This window comes from Chiloscyllium punctatum, chromosome 10, assembly GCF_047496795.1.
Source record: "Chiloscyllium punctatum isolate Juve2018m chromosome 10, sChiPun1.3, whole genome shotgun sequence".
Classification (NCBI taxonomy): domain Eukaryota; kingdom Metazoa; phylum Chordata; class Chondrichthyes; order Orectolobiformes; family Hemiscylliidae; genus Chiloscyllium; species Chiloscyllium punctatum.
In genome coordinates this window covers 76,653,069-76,668,380 of record NC_092748.1, presented here as the reverse complement: position 1 = coordinate 76,668,380, position 15,312 = coordinate 76,653,069, and the positions used below count along the sequence as shown (strand labels likewise).

General features: G+C 40.0%; 1 protein-coding gene across 1 annotated transcript in view; it reads left to right on the top strand.

Annotated features, from left to right (window-relative positions):
- LOC140482319 (extended synaptotagmin-3-like) overlaps positions 1-15,312 on the top strand; it is a 142,103-nt gene that overhangs the window by 33,826 nt on the left and 92,965 nt on the right. Inside the window, exon 4 of the mRNA XM_072579600.1 lies at positions 13,511-13,587. Within this exon, the coding sequence (XP_072435701.1) occupies positions 13,511-13,587 (77 nt within the window). The remainder of the gene's footprint in view (positions 1-13,510; positions 13,588-15,312) is intronic.

Sequence of the window (15,312 nt, the reverse complement as noted above, 5' to 3'; positions counted from 1 at the left end):
GTTATACTGCAGTTACACAAAACCCTGGTTAGACTCCACTTGGAATACTGTGAGCAGATCTGTGGGCGGCATGGTGGCTCAGTGGCTAGCACTGCTGTCTCAGTGCTAGAAACCTGGGTTCGATTCCAGCCTCTGGTGATTGTGCAAACTCTACATAGACAGACATTCTCCCCAGATCTGTGTAGGTTTCGTTCCACAATCCAAAAATGTACAGGTTAGGTAAATGCCCGTAGTGTTCAGGGATGTGTGGGTTTGGTGCTTAGTCAGAGGTAAATATAGGATTATAGGGTAGAGGAATGGATCTGGGTGGGTTACTCTTTGGAGGGTCAGGTTAGGATGAAGGGCCTGTTTCCACACTGTATGGATTCTATGATCTAGGTACCACACCTTAGAAGGATATGGTATCCTTGGAGGGAATACAATGCATGTTTACAAGAATGATAACTTCAGGGGTTAAGTTATAAGGACATAGTATACAAATTAGGCCTGTTTTATCTCAGTGGTTAAGGGGTGATCTGATCAAGGCATTCAAATTATTAACTGGAAAAGAAAGGGTAGATAGAGTGAAACTATTTCCACTGTTTTGGGATTCTAGAGCTAAGGGACATTGTCTGAGAATTAGGCCCAGAGTGTTCAGGAGAAATGTTAGGAAGCTCTTCCACACACACAGGCTGGTAGATGTGTGGAACTTTACACAAATGGCAGTGGATGTTGAATCCGTTGTTAATTTTATATCTCAGATAAAATTTTATTAAGCAAAGCTATTAAGGGATATGAGGCAGGTATTTGGCGTTAGACCATTGATGAACCATGTGTTAAAATGTACATTTCACTTTATGCAAGTGGTACAGTTTCTTTCACCATAAAAAGCAATTGACATGACATCGTTTCAAGCAAACATTATATGGAGTTATATAGGTTTATTTTTTGCATATATCCCACATAAAGGTATTATCCCACACTCTAAAACAATTCATTTTGCCTTGAATTAAGGGGATGTATAAATCATCATTATTATGCCTGGCAGTTATAACAAATAGGCAACCAGATTTGTTTTCAGAAAACTGAAAAACTAGTTTGTAATTTTTATAATTGCAGTTTTTTTTAAATTAGTTTGGGGAAGAGCGATTCACTGATTGGCAATGAATGCTGGCCCAACCTCTAATTGCCTTTGCAGGATGGTGATGAGCTGCTCCCTTAAATTGCTGCACTTCTTCATTTGGTCTAGGTACACTTAATGTTAGGGAGGATATTCCAAGATTTCAGCCCAGCAATACTGATATATATCTCAGCCAGGATGGTGAGCGGCTTTGAGAGGCCCTTTGCTGGTGGTAGTGTTCCCATGTATGTCCTGTCCCTTTTCTTCCAGATGGTAGCGATCGTGGATTTGGAAGGTGCTTTCTAAGGAGCCTTGTGAATTTCTGAAATGCATCTTCTAGATAGTACACACTGCAGCTGCTATGTGTTGGTGTTGGAGGAAATGAATGGTTTGTGCAAAGAGTACCAATCAAGCAGGCTGCTTTCTCCTGGATGGTGTCAAGCTTCTTGTGTTGGAAATACATCTACCCAGGCCAGTGGGGAATATTTCACCACATACCTGACGGTGTCTCTTGTAGATGGTGGGCAGGTTTTTGAGAGACAGGAGGTACTAACTACAGATTCCTAGCCTCTGATTTGCTCTTGTAACCAAATGATTTATATGTCTAGCCCAGTACAGATTCTGGTCAATAGTAACCACCAGGATGGTAGTGGTGGATTCAGTGATGGTGATGCCATTGAATGTCAACAGTTGATTGTTTGACTTTGTTGGAGGTTATCATTGCCTGGTACTTGCATGGCATCAATATTACTTAGCACTTATTAGCCCAAACCTAGATATTGTTCAGATTTTGATGCATTTGAGCATGAATCGCCTCAGTACGTTCCTGAAGTAAATATTGTTGCTCTTGGATTGCTTATATTTTTAGTCCGATGTGTTAATACATCAATTGGTTTTTCATAAAAGTATAATGGCTAATGAATCACAAGATCATTACAGCACAGGAGCCTGTCATGTATGCCTTTTATATGTAAGTGCAATCCCTTAGTAGCACTTATTCCTCATTGTCCTGTAACTACTTCCTTTTAAACTTAAGAGTTCACTTCTTTTCTGAAAACTGTGATTGAGGATTTTTCCTTCAATCTCAGGCAGAATTGTTCGCATTCTAGCCATTGCCCGCGTTTTCTTTCAAGAAAGCTTTGCAATGTTTTCATTGCTGTTGCCAATCCCTGCAAACTAGCTTTGACTGAATTTCTGTCTTCCCATCCATAGGAACAATTTATCTTTACTCTGTGTTCTGTCCACGCCCCTCGTGAATTTGAATAGTTTTATCAACTCTCTTCTCAAGCTTCTCTCTTCCAAAGAGAAGAACTCTCACTCCTTAAATCTTTGAGTAATTGAAATTTCCCATTCTTTAAAGCATTCTTCACAAATCCTAAGAGATCCCTAAACACACAAAAGCAGAAATTGCTGGCAAAACTCAGCAAGTCTGGCAGCATCTGTGATGAGAAAACAGTTAATATTTTGAGTCCAGCGACTCTTCTGAAGAAACATTTAACTGTTTTCTATTCACCATTGCTGCCAGGCCTACTGAGTTTCTCCAGCAATTTGTTTGTTTCAGATATCCATCTGCAGTTCTTTGCCTTTACCTTTTGTTTTATGTAAGAGATGCTTAATGCTTACAGGCAAAATTATTTCAAGCTTGCATACTGGGATATCTGAAGGCATTGACCATAAGACTTGCTCTCAGCAGTCTTTGATCTTAATAGTCAGAGCATTTGTTGTGGTTCTGTTCGCCGAGCTGGGAATTTGTGTTGCAGGCATTTCGTCCCCTGTCTAGGTGACATCCTCAGTGCTTGGGAGCCTCCTGTGAAGCGCTTCTGTGATGTTTCCTCCGGCATTTATAGTGGCCTGTCTCTGCCGCTTCCACTTGTCAGTTCCAGCTGTCCGCTGTAGTGGTCGGTATATTGGGTCCAGGTCGATGTGCTTATTGATTGAATCTGTGGATGAGTGCCATGCCTCTAGGAATTCCCTGGCTGTTCTCTGTTTGTAATAGTAGTGTTGTCCCAGTCGAACTCCTGTTGATTGTCATCTGCGTGTGTGGCTACTAAGGATAGCTGGTAGTGTTGTTTTGTGGCTAGTTGGTGTTCATGGATGCGGATTTTTAGCTGTCTTCCTGTTTGTCCTATGTAGTGTTTTGTGCAGCCCTTGCATGGGATTTTGTACACTACATTGGTTTTGCTCATGCTGGGTATCAGGTCCTTCGTTCTGGTGAGTTGTTGTCTGAGAGTAGCTGTTGGTTTGTGTGCTGTTATGAGTCCTAGTGGTCGCAGTAGTCTGGCTGTCAGTTCAGAAATGCTCTTGATGTATGGTAACGTGGCTCGTCCTTTGGGTTATGGCATGTCCTTGTTCCGTTGTCTTTCTCTTAGGCATCTGTTGATGAAATTGCGCGGGTATCTGTTTTTGGCGAATACATTGTAGAGGTGTTCTTCTTCCTCTTTTTGCAGTTCTTGTGTACTGCAGTGTGTTGTGGCCCTTTTTGAACAGTGTCTTTATGCAACTTCTTTTGGGTGTTGGGGTGGTTGTTTTCATAGTTCAGGACTTGGTCTGTGTGTGTGGCTTTCCTGTATATCTTTTGTGGTGAATTCGCCATTCGGTGTTCTCTGTACTATCACATCTAGGAATGGGAGTTGGTTGTCCTTTTCTTCCTCTCTCTTGTGAATCAGATTCCTGTGAGTGTGGTGTTGATGATCTGGTGTGTGTTCTCTATTTCTTTGTAATCATTAAAAAAAACAGAAATAGAGAATACACACCGGATCTTCTGGTCTTCACATATTCCTCTAGTACAAGTTCCGTGGGAACCTTCAGAAGGTCTGACACAGTAACTACAGTGGAATTGCTGGAGAAGTTGACAATGGGCAATTACCTTGCATCATAGAAACCTCTGAATAAATGGCCAAGGCTGAACTATAGTGGAGACTTCCAAAGGTTTTGAATGACTTTACCTGGATAGTTATCCAAGAAATGTTAGAATTGGTTTTAGTCTTAACTCCAGGGTAACTGTCCAACTGACCAACCCAATTACAGTCCCACCACCTGACGACCTCCCTAACCCACTCTTCCCTCTTACCCACTTACCATCTCTCTGTAGCTGCTCAGAGACTTTGGGCACTGAAACACTTCTTTTTTTTTAAATTACTGAGTTCATGAAAAGGAGACATTGCGTCTGCAAAGATCCTCTATTCTGCTTTCTGTAAGGATTCCCTATCAGGAGATGGGCACAAAAGTATCAGAGGAATGCAAGTACTTAACTCTGTTTGATCCGGGTCAGAGATAGGGATCCCAACCAGATTTAGATCACTATCGATTCTTGTTCAAGCCTGAGTACTGTGTATATTTTGTTCCTAAATAACTAACTAACCTGATATAAGCAGAAAGCACAAGTCATGTCATATATTTATGTGGGAACCTGGTATCAAAATTATTGTAAATAATTCTCAGACTTTATACTAAAGGCCCTGAATTGACCTTTGACTCCAGGCAATTAATAATTTCCCAGAGCAAAGATCAACAGCAAGCAGTATTCATGTTTTCTCTGATCTCTTGAGCTTTTTGTATTATTCCAGGATTTCCAACACTCTCCTATGGCCCAGTTTAAAGATATACTGTATGTTATTTTCAGACCCAGCATGCAATAGAGGAAATCAGTGAAATCTGATACTAGGATCGTCATCTCCAGCTAGGTGTCAGAGTCTCCGTGCAAGCTGAATACAAGAAGATAAATGTTTAGATTAATGGCCAATCTGCTGCTCCCTGGCCCTGAAATATTGAGTCATAAATGGCCCACTGTTACATGTCCTCATCTAAATACTATAATCTGAAAGAGGGAGAAGTAGTGTAAAGATTTTAATGTGAATATGTAAGTAAGGTAGTATGTATATTTTGAGGAAGTAGTAAAAGATCACTTGATTTGGAGAGATGTTGGTTCTGTCTTGTAGCCTTGTACTTATAAGGTTCACAAAGGTTAATATTGGGGTCAGACGTGTCATATCTGGCTTCTGGTGTAAATGGGTTCCTACACAATTGGGATGTTTTAATGGAATTGTGTCTGAAGGTCTGAAAATTGGTTCCCTCTGAATACTGGACATTATTTTTAGAAAGGCCACTGTAGGAATACTGTGGATCACTTTATCTTTAAGAGCCCTATTGAAAGTCACACAACTTCAGAAAATTGCTTACGTTTACTCAGTCACATTTTTGAGTTTGTCTGTCCGGGGTGTAGCTATTTGAGACAATCAGCATATAGCCTATGAAAAGATACAAACTGTACTGTACTCTGCCTATTGGCACTTTTACCTCTCTTGAGAATCCTATGTGTATATGACAATCTGAAACAGCTATTTTCCTTGAAAAGCTTCTCAAAAATCCCATTTCAATGCCCTGAATAAAATTGTTCTTTTATGAAATTGCAGATGTAGATTAATGTGCTTTTGGAGACAATCATCCACATCTAGCAGTCTGTGTACATGTACAAGGGTACCAGACTGAAATCAATATCCTTTCCACTTATTCTCGAAGAATGAACTACTATTTTTAGCAGAGTGCTTTATTTTCCTCAAAGTTAATGTCTGTGGAGAAAGTTTCTTTTGTTTTCCTAAAAATGTTTTTGAAGTGTATTAAGAATATTTAGGGTAAATATTTATTTTCATATTTCAAACTATTAATCCAGTTTGTATCCTTGTTGAAGATATCTTGTAATAAGTCAAAAATGTATTTGTTTGATAGCTTTTTTTATTCTGAGCCTAATAATTTAGATGGTATACATAATTGGCCATATCAGTAACTGGATAAAACATTTTAAATATATGTTGTGATCAGTGGAATGGTGAAATCAGAAAAAGATGGTGCACTTGTACAAATTGGTTCATAATACATTATACAGTAAGTTGCATTTTGTTAACACTCATTAGTGGTTCTTCCCTTACCACTGTTATCCAAACAGGCCCTAAGACCCAATATAGAAAGAAGAACTGGTAGCAGCAGTCTACCCTAACAATTAGGTATTGAAAGCAAAACACTGTGGATGTAGGAAATCTGAAATAAAACACAAAATGCTGGGGAAACTCAGCAGATCTGGCAGCATTGACAGAGACACAAACAGTTAATATCTTGAGCTCAAAAACTCTGTAACTGAAAGTGTTGGAAACTGATTGTGTTTTTAGATGTTGTTGACAAAAGGAGAGGAGTGAGTGGAGGAGCAGCACCTTATTTTCTGCCTCGCTACTTACCTTTAGGACTCGACATTGAATCAAACATCTTCAAAACATAAACACTACTGTTTTGATTACCCACCTACACCCGATTTTGCACCTTGTTTGTCTTGTTGGCTTTGTCTTAGCAGAACTGACATTGTTTTTCCTAATCAAGCCTATTATTCATGCCTATTTTACATCTCAATCTCTCCGTTAGCTTCTCATTGTTTTGTCTTTTGCGTTCGATACTGTCACTGTCTATTCCACTTGCATCACAAAGCAAAAAAAAATACTATTTTCCAAGCGCCTTTGGACTGTGTTAACTCAATTTTCCTCGCTACACATATTGCTAGATCAGCTGGGTTTCCCAGAATTTACTGGGTTTTTTTAAACTGGTAGTGATTGAATGTGCCTTGGAACCAATGTGGTGACTGTAGTGGGATTGTTCATTATTACCTCAAGGTAAAAATGATGTAAAAAATCTCCAAGGAATAAGTTTTCAGAAGACAGGGAAGGCTAAGAATATGAAGGTTCAGTCATCAGCGGCTGGTGTTTAAATAGACAAGCAAGTCAGCAGAACCCGTGGAAGGAATAGCAGTGCAAAAGTAAGCTAAAATCTTCACTTCCGAACTGGTAAGTGAGTGAGCTGGTAAGAAGGTAAAAATAAACCATATGTAGAGTCTATATAAAGAAGCCAATTTAGGGACAGTCACAATCGAGGTTCACTTTTTTTCTTTTTAATATTGAGATGTTGGTGTTGCTAGCTGGCCGGCAGGTATTGAGCATCTCTGGTTGCCTTTTGAGAAGATGGTGGTGAGCTATGGCTTTGAACTGCTACAATCCTATTAGATAGATGTGCAATTGACCCAGTGACACTGGGTCAGCAATGTATTTCCAAGTCAGGATGGTGAGTCATAGAGATATACAGCATGGAAACAGACTGTTTGGTCTAACACCTCCATGCCAACCAGATATCTTAACCTAATCTGGTCCCATTTGCAGCACTTGGCCCACATTCCCTTTAAATCCTTCCTATTCATATACATATCCAGATGCCTTTTAAATACTATCATTGTACCAGTATCCACTACTTCCTCTGGCAGCTTATTCCATACACGTACACCCTCTGTGTGAAAAACTTGTCCCTTAGTTTCTTTTTTTAATATCTTTCCCCTCTCATCCTAAACCTATGCCCCCTCTACTTCTGGACTCTCCCAACCCAGGGAAAAGACGTTGTCTATTTACCCTATCCATGCCCCTCATGATTTTATAAACCTCTGTAAGGTTACCCCTCATCCTCTCGCGCTCCAGGGAAAACAGCCCCAGCCTATTCACCTTCTCCCTGTAGCTCAAATTCTCCAACTCTAGCATCATCCTTGTGAATCTTTTCTGAACTCTTTCAAGTTTCACAACACCCTTCCAATAAGAAGGAGATCAGAAATGCACACAATATTCCAAAAGTGGCCTAACCAATGTCCTATACAGCTTCAATATGCCAAGAGGAAGGATGGGAAAAATTTCTGGCTGTAACAGGCTCCTTTTTTTTTGAGGTATTTTAGGATTTGGAGGTGATTTCCTTGAATTCTAGGAGCAGCAATTACTGTTTTATGTACTGTTGCGTTGTTTTGGAAATTTGGAGATTACAAAAAGTCAAAACAGCGGCACTTTTAAAAGGGAGAGGGACTGACAAAGGCAGCACAAGGTCAGGTCAGTGCAGAAGACAGAGAAAGAAACCCATACTGGTAAATGACACAACAGTGACCCTGAACAGTTACTGCCTTAGCTGTTGAATTCATGTATCGCTGGACATTGGAGGGTGTCTAGGAAAACTTAACAAACAGCCAAATTCACAACTGGTCTTGGAGGAACCTTTTTGGGAGAGGTCACAGCACAGAAACAGATCAGTGAATAGCTTTAACTGTGTAGCCTTGCTGTAAATCTATAAGAGTAAATAGCGTGGGTTCTTCCTTGGTTATGTTTTATTTGAGATATGTCTCTTGATTAAACTTAAAAATATAAGCCATAAATATTAAGTTAGCCTGGAGCAGTATTTTGTAGAGGAATAAGATGGTGTTATTTTCTGCGTCTGTAGATTCAAAGAAGATAAATGGCCCTTAATAGAGTGATATGCTCTTGTTGGATGTGGGAATTTAGAGTTTACAGGTTACTGAGGATTATATCTGCAATAAATGCTATCGGTGGCAGATCCTATCAGATCGAATGGATCGGTTGAAGTGAGAGGCAATGAAGAACTTACAAGAGCAAGGGGGTGCGATGGGTGGCAGTTATAGGAAGGGAGAAAAGCTGTAGAAACAGTCACAGAGATGGGTTAACTCCTGGAAAGGTAAGAGAGGTAGGCAGGTAGTGCATCAGTCTTTTGTGGCTATCCCCATTTCAAACAAGTATGCTGTTTTGGAAAATGTAGGAAATGATGGATTCCCAGGGGAATGTAGCATGCCAAGCCAAATTTCTGGTATCAAGACTGGCTCCAATGTGATGAGGGGGTACGTTTGGCTCCAAGAGAGAGATTGTGTTAGGGGACTCTAGTCCAAGGCGCAGACGGACGTTTTTGTGGCCAGCAGCAAAAAATCAGATTGGAGAATGGTGTATTGCCTCCCTGTGCCAGGATCAAGGATATTTCAGAGAGTGCAGAATGCTCTCGAGGGAGAGAGGGCCCAGCAGGAGGTCATTGTACACATTGGAACCAACGAGACAGGAAGGGAAAAGGATGAGATTCTGAAAGAAGAATAGAGAGAGTTAGGGAGGAATTTAAAAAGGAGGCCCTCAAGGATAGTAATATCTGGATTACTCCCGGTGTTATGAGCTAGTGAGGGTAGGAATAGGAGGATTAAGCAGATGAATGTGTGGCTGAGGAGCTGGTGTATGGGAGAAGGATTAACATTTTTTTTGGATCATTGGACTCTCTTCTGTGGTAGAAGTGACCTGTACATGAAAAACAGATTGCACCTGAATTGGAAGGGGAGTAATATACTGGCAGGCAGATTTGCTAGAGCTGCTCAGGAGCATTTAAACCAGTAACGAGGGTGGGTGGGACGCAGGGAGTTAGTGAGGAAAGAGATCAATCTGAGACTGGCACAGTTGAGAAAAGAAGCGAGTCAAACAGTCAGGGCAGGCAGGGATAAAGCAGAGAACAAGATAGAACTGGTAAATTAAACTGCATTTATTTCCATGCAAGAGGTAGCTTTGGTAAATAGGGTTAAAGGTTTTTACAAATACATTATGGACAAAAGGGTAACTAGGGACAGAATAGGGCCCCTCAAAGATCAGCAAGGCGGCCTTTGTGTGGAGCTGCAGGAGGTGGGGGAGATACTAAATGAATATCTTGTATCAGTGTTACTCTGGAAAAGGGCATGCAAGATAAAGACTGTAGGGAAATAGATGATGACATCTTGCAAAATGTCCATATTACAGAGGAGGAAGTGCTGGATGTCTTGAAGTGCATAAAAGTGGATAAATCCCTAGGAGCTGATCAAGTGTACCCAAGAACTCTGAGAAGCTGGGGAAGTGACTGCTGGGCCCCTTGTTGAGAAATTTGTATCATCGATAGTCACAGCTGAGGTGCCGGAAGACTGGAGGTTGGCTAACATGGTACCACTGTTTAAGAAAGTTGGTAAGGACAAGTCAGGGAACTATAGACCGGTGAGCCTGACATTGTGGTGGGCAAGTTGTTGGAGGGAATCCTGAGGGACAAGAGGTACATGTATTTGGAAAGGCAAGGACTGATTAGGGATAGTCAACATGGTTTTATGCCATGGAAATCATGTCTGACAAACTTGAGTTTTTTGAAGAAGTAACAAAGAAGATTGAGGGCAGAGCGGTAGATGTGATCTATATGGACTTCATTAAGGCAATCAAAAAGGGTCCCCATGGGAGACTGATTAGCAAAGTTAGGTCTCATTGAATACAGGGAGAACTAGCCATTTGGATACAGAACTGGCTCAAAGGTTGAAAACAGACAGATGGTGGTGTTAGGGGGTTGTTTTTCAGACAGGAGATCTGTGACCAGTGGAGTGCCGCAAGGATTGGTTCTGTGTCCAGTACCTTTTTGTCACTTATGCTCACATCCAAATAATTTATATAAGAGGTATAGTTAATAAGTTTGCAGATGACCCTAAAATTGGAGGTGTAGTGGACAGTGAAGAGGGTACCTCAGATTATGATGGGATCTTGACCAGATGAGCCAATGGGCTGAAGAGTGGCAGATGGAGTTTAATTTAGATAAATGTGAGGTGCTGCACTTTGGGAAAACAAATCTTAGCAGGACTTATACACTTAATGATAAGGTCCTAGGGAATGCTGTTGAACAAAGAGACCTTGGAGTGCAGGTTCATAGCTCCATGAAAGTGGAGTCGTGGGTAGATAGGATAGTGAAGAAGGTGTTTGGTATGCTTTCCTTTATTAGTCAAAGTATTGTGTACAGGAGTTGGGAGATCATGTTGTGGCTGTACAGGACATTGGTTAGGCCACTGTTGGGATATTGCATGCAATTCTGGTCTCCTTCCTATTGGAAAGATGTTGTGAAACTTGAAAGGGTTCAGAAAAGGTATCCAAGGATGTTGCTAGGGTTGGCGGATTTGAGCTATAGGGAGAGGTTGAATAGGCTGGGGCTGTTTTCCCTGAAGCGTTGGAGGCTGAGGAGTGATCTTATAGAAGTTTATAAAATTATGAGGGGGATGGATAGGATAAATAGTCAAAGTCTTTTCCCTGGGGTCGGGGAGTCCAGAACTAGAGGGCATAGGTTTAGGGTGAGAGGGGAAAGATGTAAGGGATCTAAGGCGCAGGTTTTTCACACAGAGGATGGTGTGTGTATGGAATGAGCTGCCAGAGGGAGTGATGGAGGCTAGTACAATTGCAACATTTTAAAAGGCATTTGGATGGATATATGAATAGGAAGGGCTTGGACTGATATGGACTGGGTGCTGGCAAGTGGGACTAGATTAGGTTGGGATATCTGATCAGCATGGACGAGTTGGACCGAAGATCTGTTTCTGTGCTGTACATCTCTATGACCTCCCAACTCCTATACTCCATGCTCTGACCCATAAAGGAAAGCATACCAAATGCCGCCTTCACTATCCTATCTACCTGCGACTCTACTTTCAAGGAACTATGAACCTGGAATCCAAGTTCTCTTTGTTCAGCAACAGTCTCCAGGACCTTACCATTAAGTGTATACGCCCTGCTCTGATTTGCGTTTCCAAAATGCAGCAACTTGCATTTAAACTTGGAAGGGAAATTATAGGTAGGGGTGTTCCCATATATCTATTGCCCTTGTCCTTCTAGATAACTGTAGTTGTGGGTTTGCACAATGCTATCCAAGGAGCCTTAGTGAATTTCTGATCTCCGAATTTGTGCACACTTCTTTTAAATGTGGGACTCCTAGTCTCTGACCTGTTCACATGGCCACAGCATTTATATGGCTAGTCCAGGCCAGTTTCTAGTCCATGTAACCCTGAGGATGTTTTAGTGACAATGTCTATCTAGCCAATGTAACTTTCAACCATTATTATCATGTGACAAACTAATCACTCTAAGACAAGTACCTCTTGTAAAGATGCATTTGAGGTTCAGCCTCCATCACTGAACAAAATGTGCCCTGAGACCCAGGGTAGAAAGGAACATTGTCCAAGAAGGGCCTGTCTAACATGTTTAAGTTTTATTTTTGAGTAAAATGGAGGACTATTGGCAATACCCTACCCCCAACAATTAGCTGCTAGTGCTTGGCTCTGTAGTGCATACAATATCAACCTGTGTATACTTAAGCATATGAAATGCAAACTAAAAAGATTATGTTTGGCCCTATGTCAAAAGGCTCCTGCAATATTTCTCAAGTTAGCGATTTTTGAGAAGATTTGTAGCTCCGGTTGATTTTAAGTGTGTAAACTTGCTCACTGAGCTTGAAGGTGTGTTTTCAGATGTTTCATCACCATACTAGGTAACATCATCAGTGAGCATCTCCGGTGAAGTGCTGCCCCTCTATTTCTAGGTCTTTGTTTTTTAAAGTGGGTGATGTCATTTCCAGTTCTTTTTTTAAGGGAAGGTAGATAGGATCTAAATTGATGTGTTTATTGATGGAGTTCTGTTTAGAATGCCATGTTTCTAAGAATTCTTGTGCATGTCTTTGTTTCACCTGTCCTAGGATATGTGTTTTTTTTCCCCACTTTGACTGGGACAGCACACTCATCCGAGGACAGGCGAAACAACGACACACAAGAATTCTTAGAGGCATGGCATTCTAAACAGAACACCAAACAAACACATAGGATCTAAATCTATCTTCCTATGCTTGAAAAAACAGTACTGGAAATGACATCACCCACCTTAAGAAACCAAGACATAAATAGAGAGGTGGGACATACCACCAATGCTTCACCATAGATTCTCACTGATGATGTTACCTAGTGTAGTGACGAAACGTATGAAAGCTCACTGAGCTTGAAGGTGCGTTATCTTATTATCTCTCCACGCTTCAGGCTCACTGCCTTTATTCCTGATGAAGGGCTTTTGCCCGAAACGTCGATTTCGCTGCTCCTTGGATGCTGCCTGAACTGCTGTGCTCTTCCAGCACCACTAATCCAGGATTTGGTTTTCAGCATCTGCAGTTATTGTTTTTACCTAACTTACTTAGGACCCAAGTGAAATACTTGATAAATAAGTGTAGCATTCCTGCTAGCTTCTGATTGCCATTAGTACTTGAAAGATCCTCATCTCAAAGCCTGATGTGCACTTGTAGGTCTGAGAATTCTAATGGTGTGTTGGCACTGGCATCTGTATTTACATTAAAAGATAAAATTGTCAGCGTGTCAGGGATATCTCTGGCCTAGGACAGGAACTACTAGCTCTACTCCACCTATAAGGATTAACAATTAGCGTCCTATCTTTAGGGCTGTGGTAGAAGACGACCACAAGAGTTAATTCCTCCAACTCCCCAAACACACTTCCTAAACATTGCAACATAAATTCACAGCTCTGTGTGGTTTCAAAGTTGTTTTTTTATAGTAAGTACATTAAGTTTAATTTTTTTCTATTTATTTTACCTCTCCCAAAAATTTCAGGAATTTCACAGAAGCAGCAAGTGACTAGATTTTACAGTTGAATTTATGAAAATGTATATTTCAAGCTGTTTTAAAATTTTGTTTTATCAATTAATTTGGTATATGAGAGTACTGATTTTGTATTTTTTTGTTGTTGTTTCCAGCCACCCAGAATCTCCGGTGTTAAAGTGTACACTGATCAAGTGGACAAGCGGCAAGTGATCATCGATTTGCAAATTAGGTAATTTCATTTTGATAATGGTCACATTTTAATTATTTGTAGCACCCTCTTATTTCTCTCAAACTCTTAAGTCAAGTATATCCACTGAATTTATCTGGAATTGTTCTACTTTACCGATCGTAGCAGCTCATTGTATTTCCAAATTGTCCAATAATCTAATATTAAATTCCTCTCTTGATACAATCACTGTAGTAGAACAGGAAAACTAGAGAAGTAACCCTATTGAATGCAAATGAATTACTTTGACCATATTTTATTTTATGAAACTTTATTATAAAATAATTTCCCTGCTACAATGTTTAAAAATGCAATTGGATAAGTATCTTCATTTAAACTAGATTTCAAAGATTAACATTCACAATAGCACATATTAATAATCTGAAACCATGTAAAATTGTTGGGAGAGAAAAGATGACTCTAGTTAATGTGGTTCACAAAGATTCTCTACTCCAAAACATGTCTGATTCTGTTACAAATAGATTTATAGATATGATTCATCACAATATTATTACATGTGACTGGTAAGCTATTAGAAATTGAACTAGATGGAATCTGATCTCTTTTTTTCTTCAAGAAATTCATCTGTTCCTATTTATTGGCCTCTTGGTTCTCTGCAACAATAATAACCTTGGATTTGTATGTTGCCTTCAATTTAGAGAAATAATACTAAATGGGGGAATGAGTAAACATGTGGTCAGTAAGCCGAAGATGCCACTTTCAATAGCTTTGTTTAAGATCTGTGTCAAAGGGAAGTGATTTAAAGAGAACTCTGAAATGAAAACGAGGGGTGAAAATGCAGAGAGATTTGGAGAGGGAATTTCAGAACTTAGGGCTATAGATGACTGAAAATATGGCTACTAATGGTATGGTAAATAAAGGTGGAGAATCACAAGCAACCACTCTTTTTTCCCTCGTTTATACAACGGTGCTACTGTGAATTCTCTTTGTAATCTCCATATCAAATACCAAACTAATCTAATCTCTTAATTTTTATGCAGACATCAGTTATAAAAATAGGAATGGGGTGCAGGGATGTTGTTTAAGGTTACTGCTGTCCCATTGCCTTGACTGTAAAATCATGTAAAAACATAGGGCAGCACGATGGCTTAGCCATGGATAATGCAGGGTTACAAGGCTAGAGTAGGGGGTGGGTCAGGGTGGGATGCTTTTCGATATGAATTTGGGCCAAATGGCCTGCTTCCACACTGTAGAGATTCTGTGACTCTTGGGTCACTCTTATCTGCATTATTGTCCTTGTTTTGTTTCCATTTCTTAGCCAAATGAAATGTCTCTCTTCAAGCTTGATATATCTAAAGTGCAAGAAGTCATAATATTGGCTAATATTAAATATTACAAGGAAAATTGAATTTATAATAAACCTTTCTGTAATATTGCCACAGTGTTTAACTTTTACTTAGACTATAATCTATATTAAAAACTTTCTCACAAATTGGAAACGGCCACGTACGGTCAGAGAGTCGGTTAATGATTGATCAGACATTTTTGGTATTTATATCTGTTTGGAAACTATCCAGAGTTGAATGTGCAATTACGTATAAAAGGTGCTGACTTCACATGCTGTAATAAGGAATTGGTTAACCCTATGAAGCCAACATTTAATTGATATCATCATTACTTCCTTTTTTTTAATGAAGTAGCATGAAAATAATTGAACAGAAATTATAGCTGTTGTTACTATTCCATGAAAGTTAACCAATTCTCACT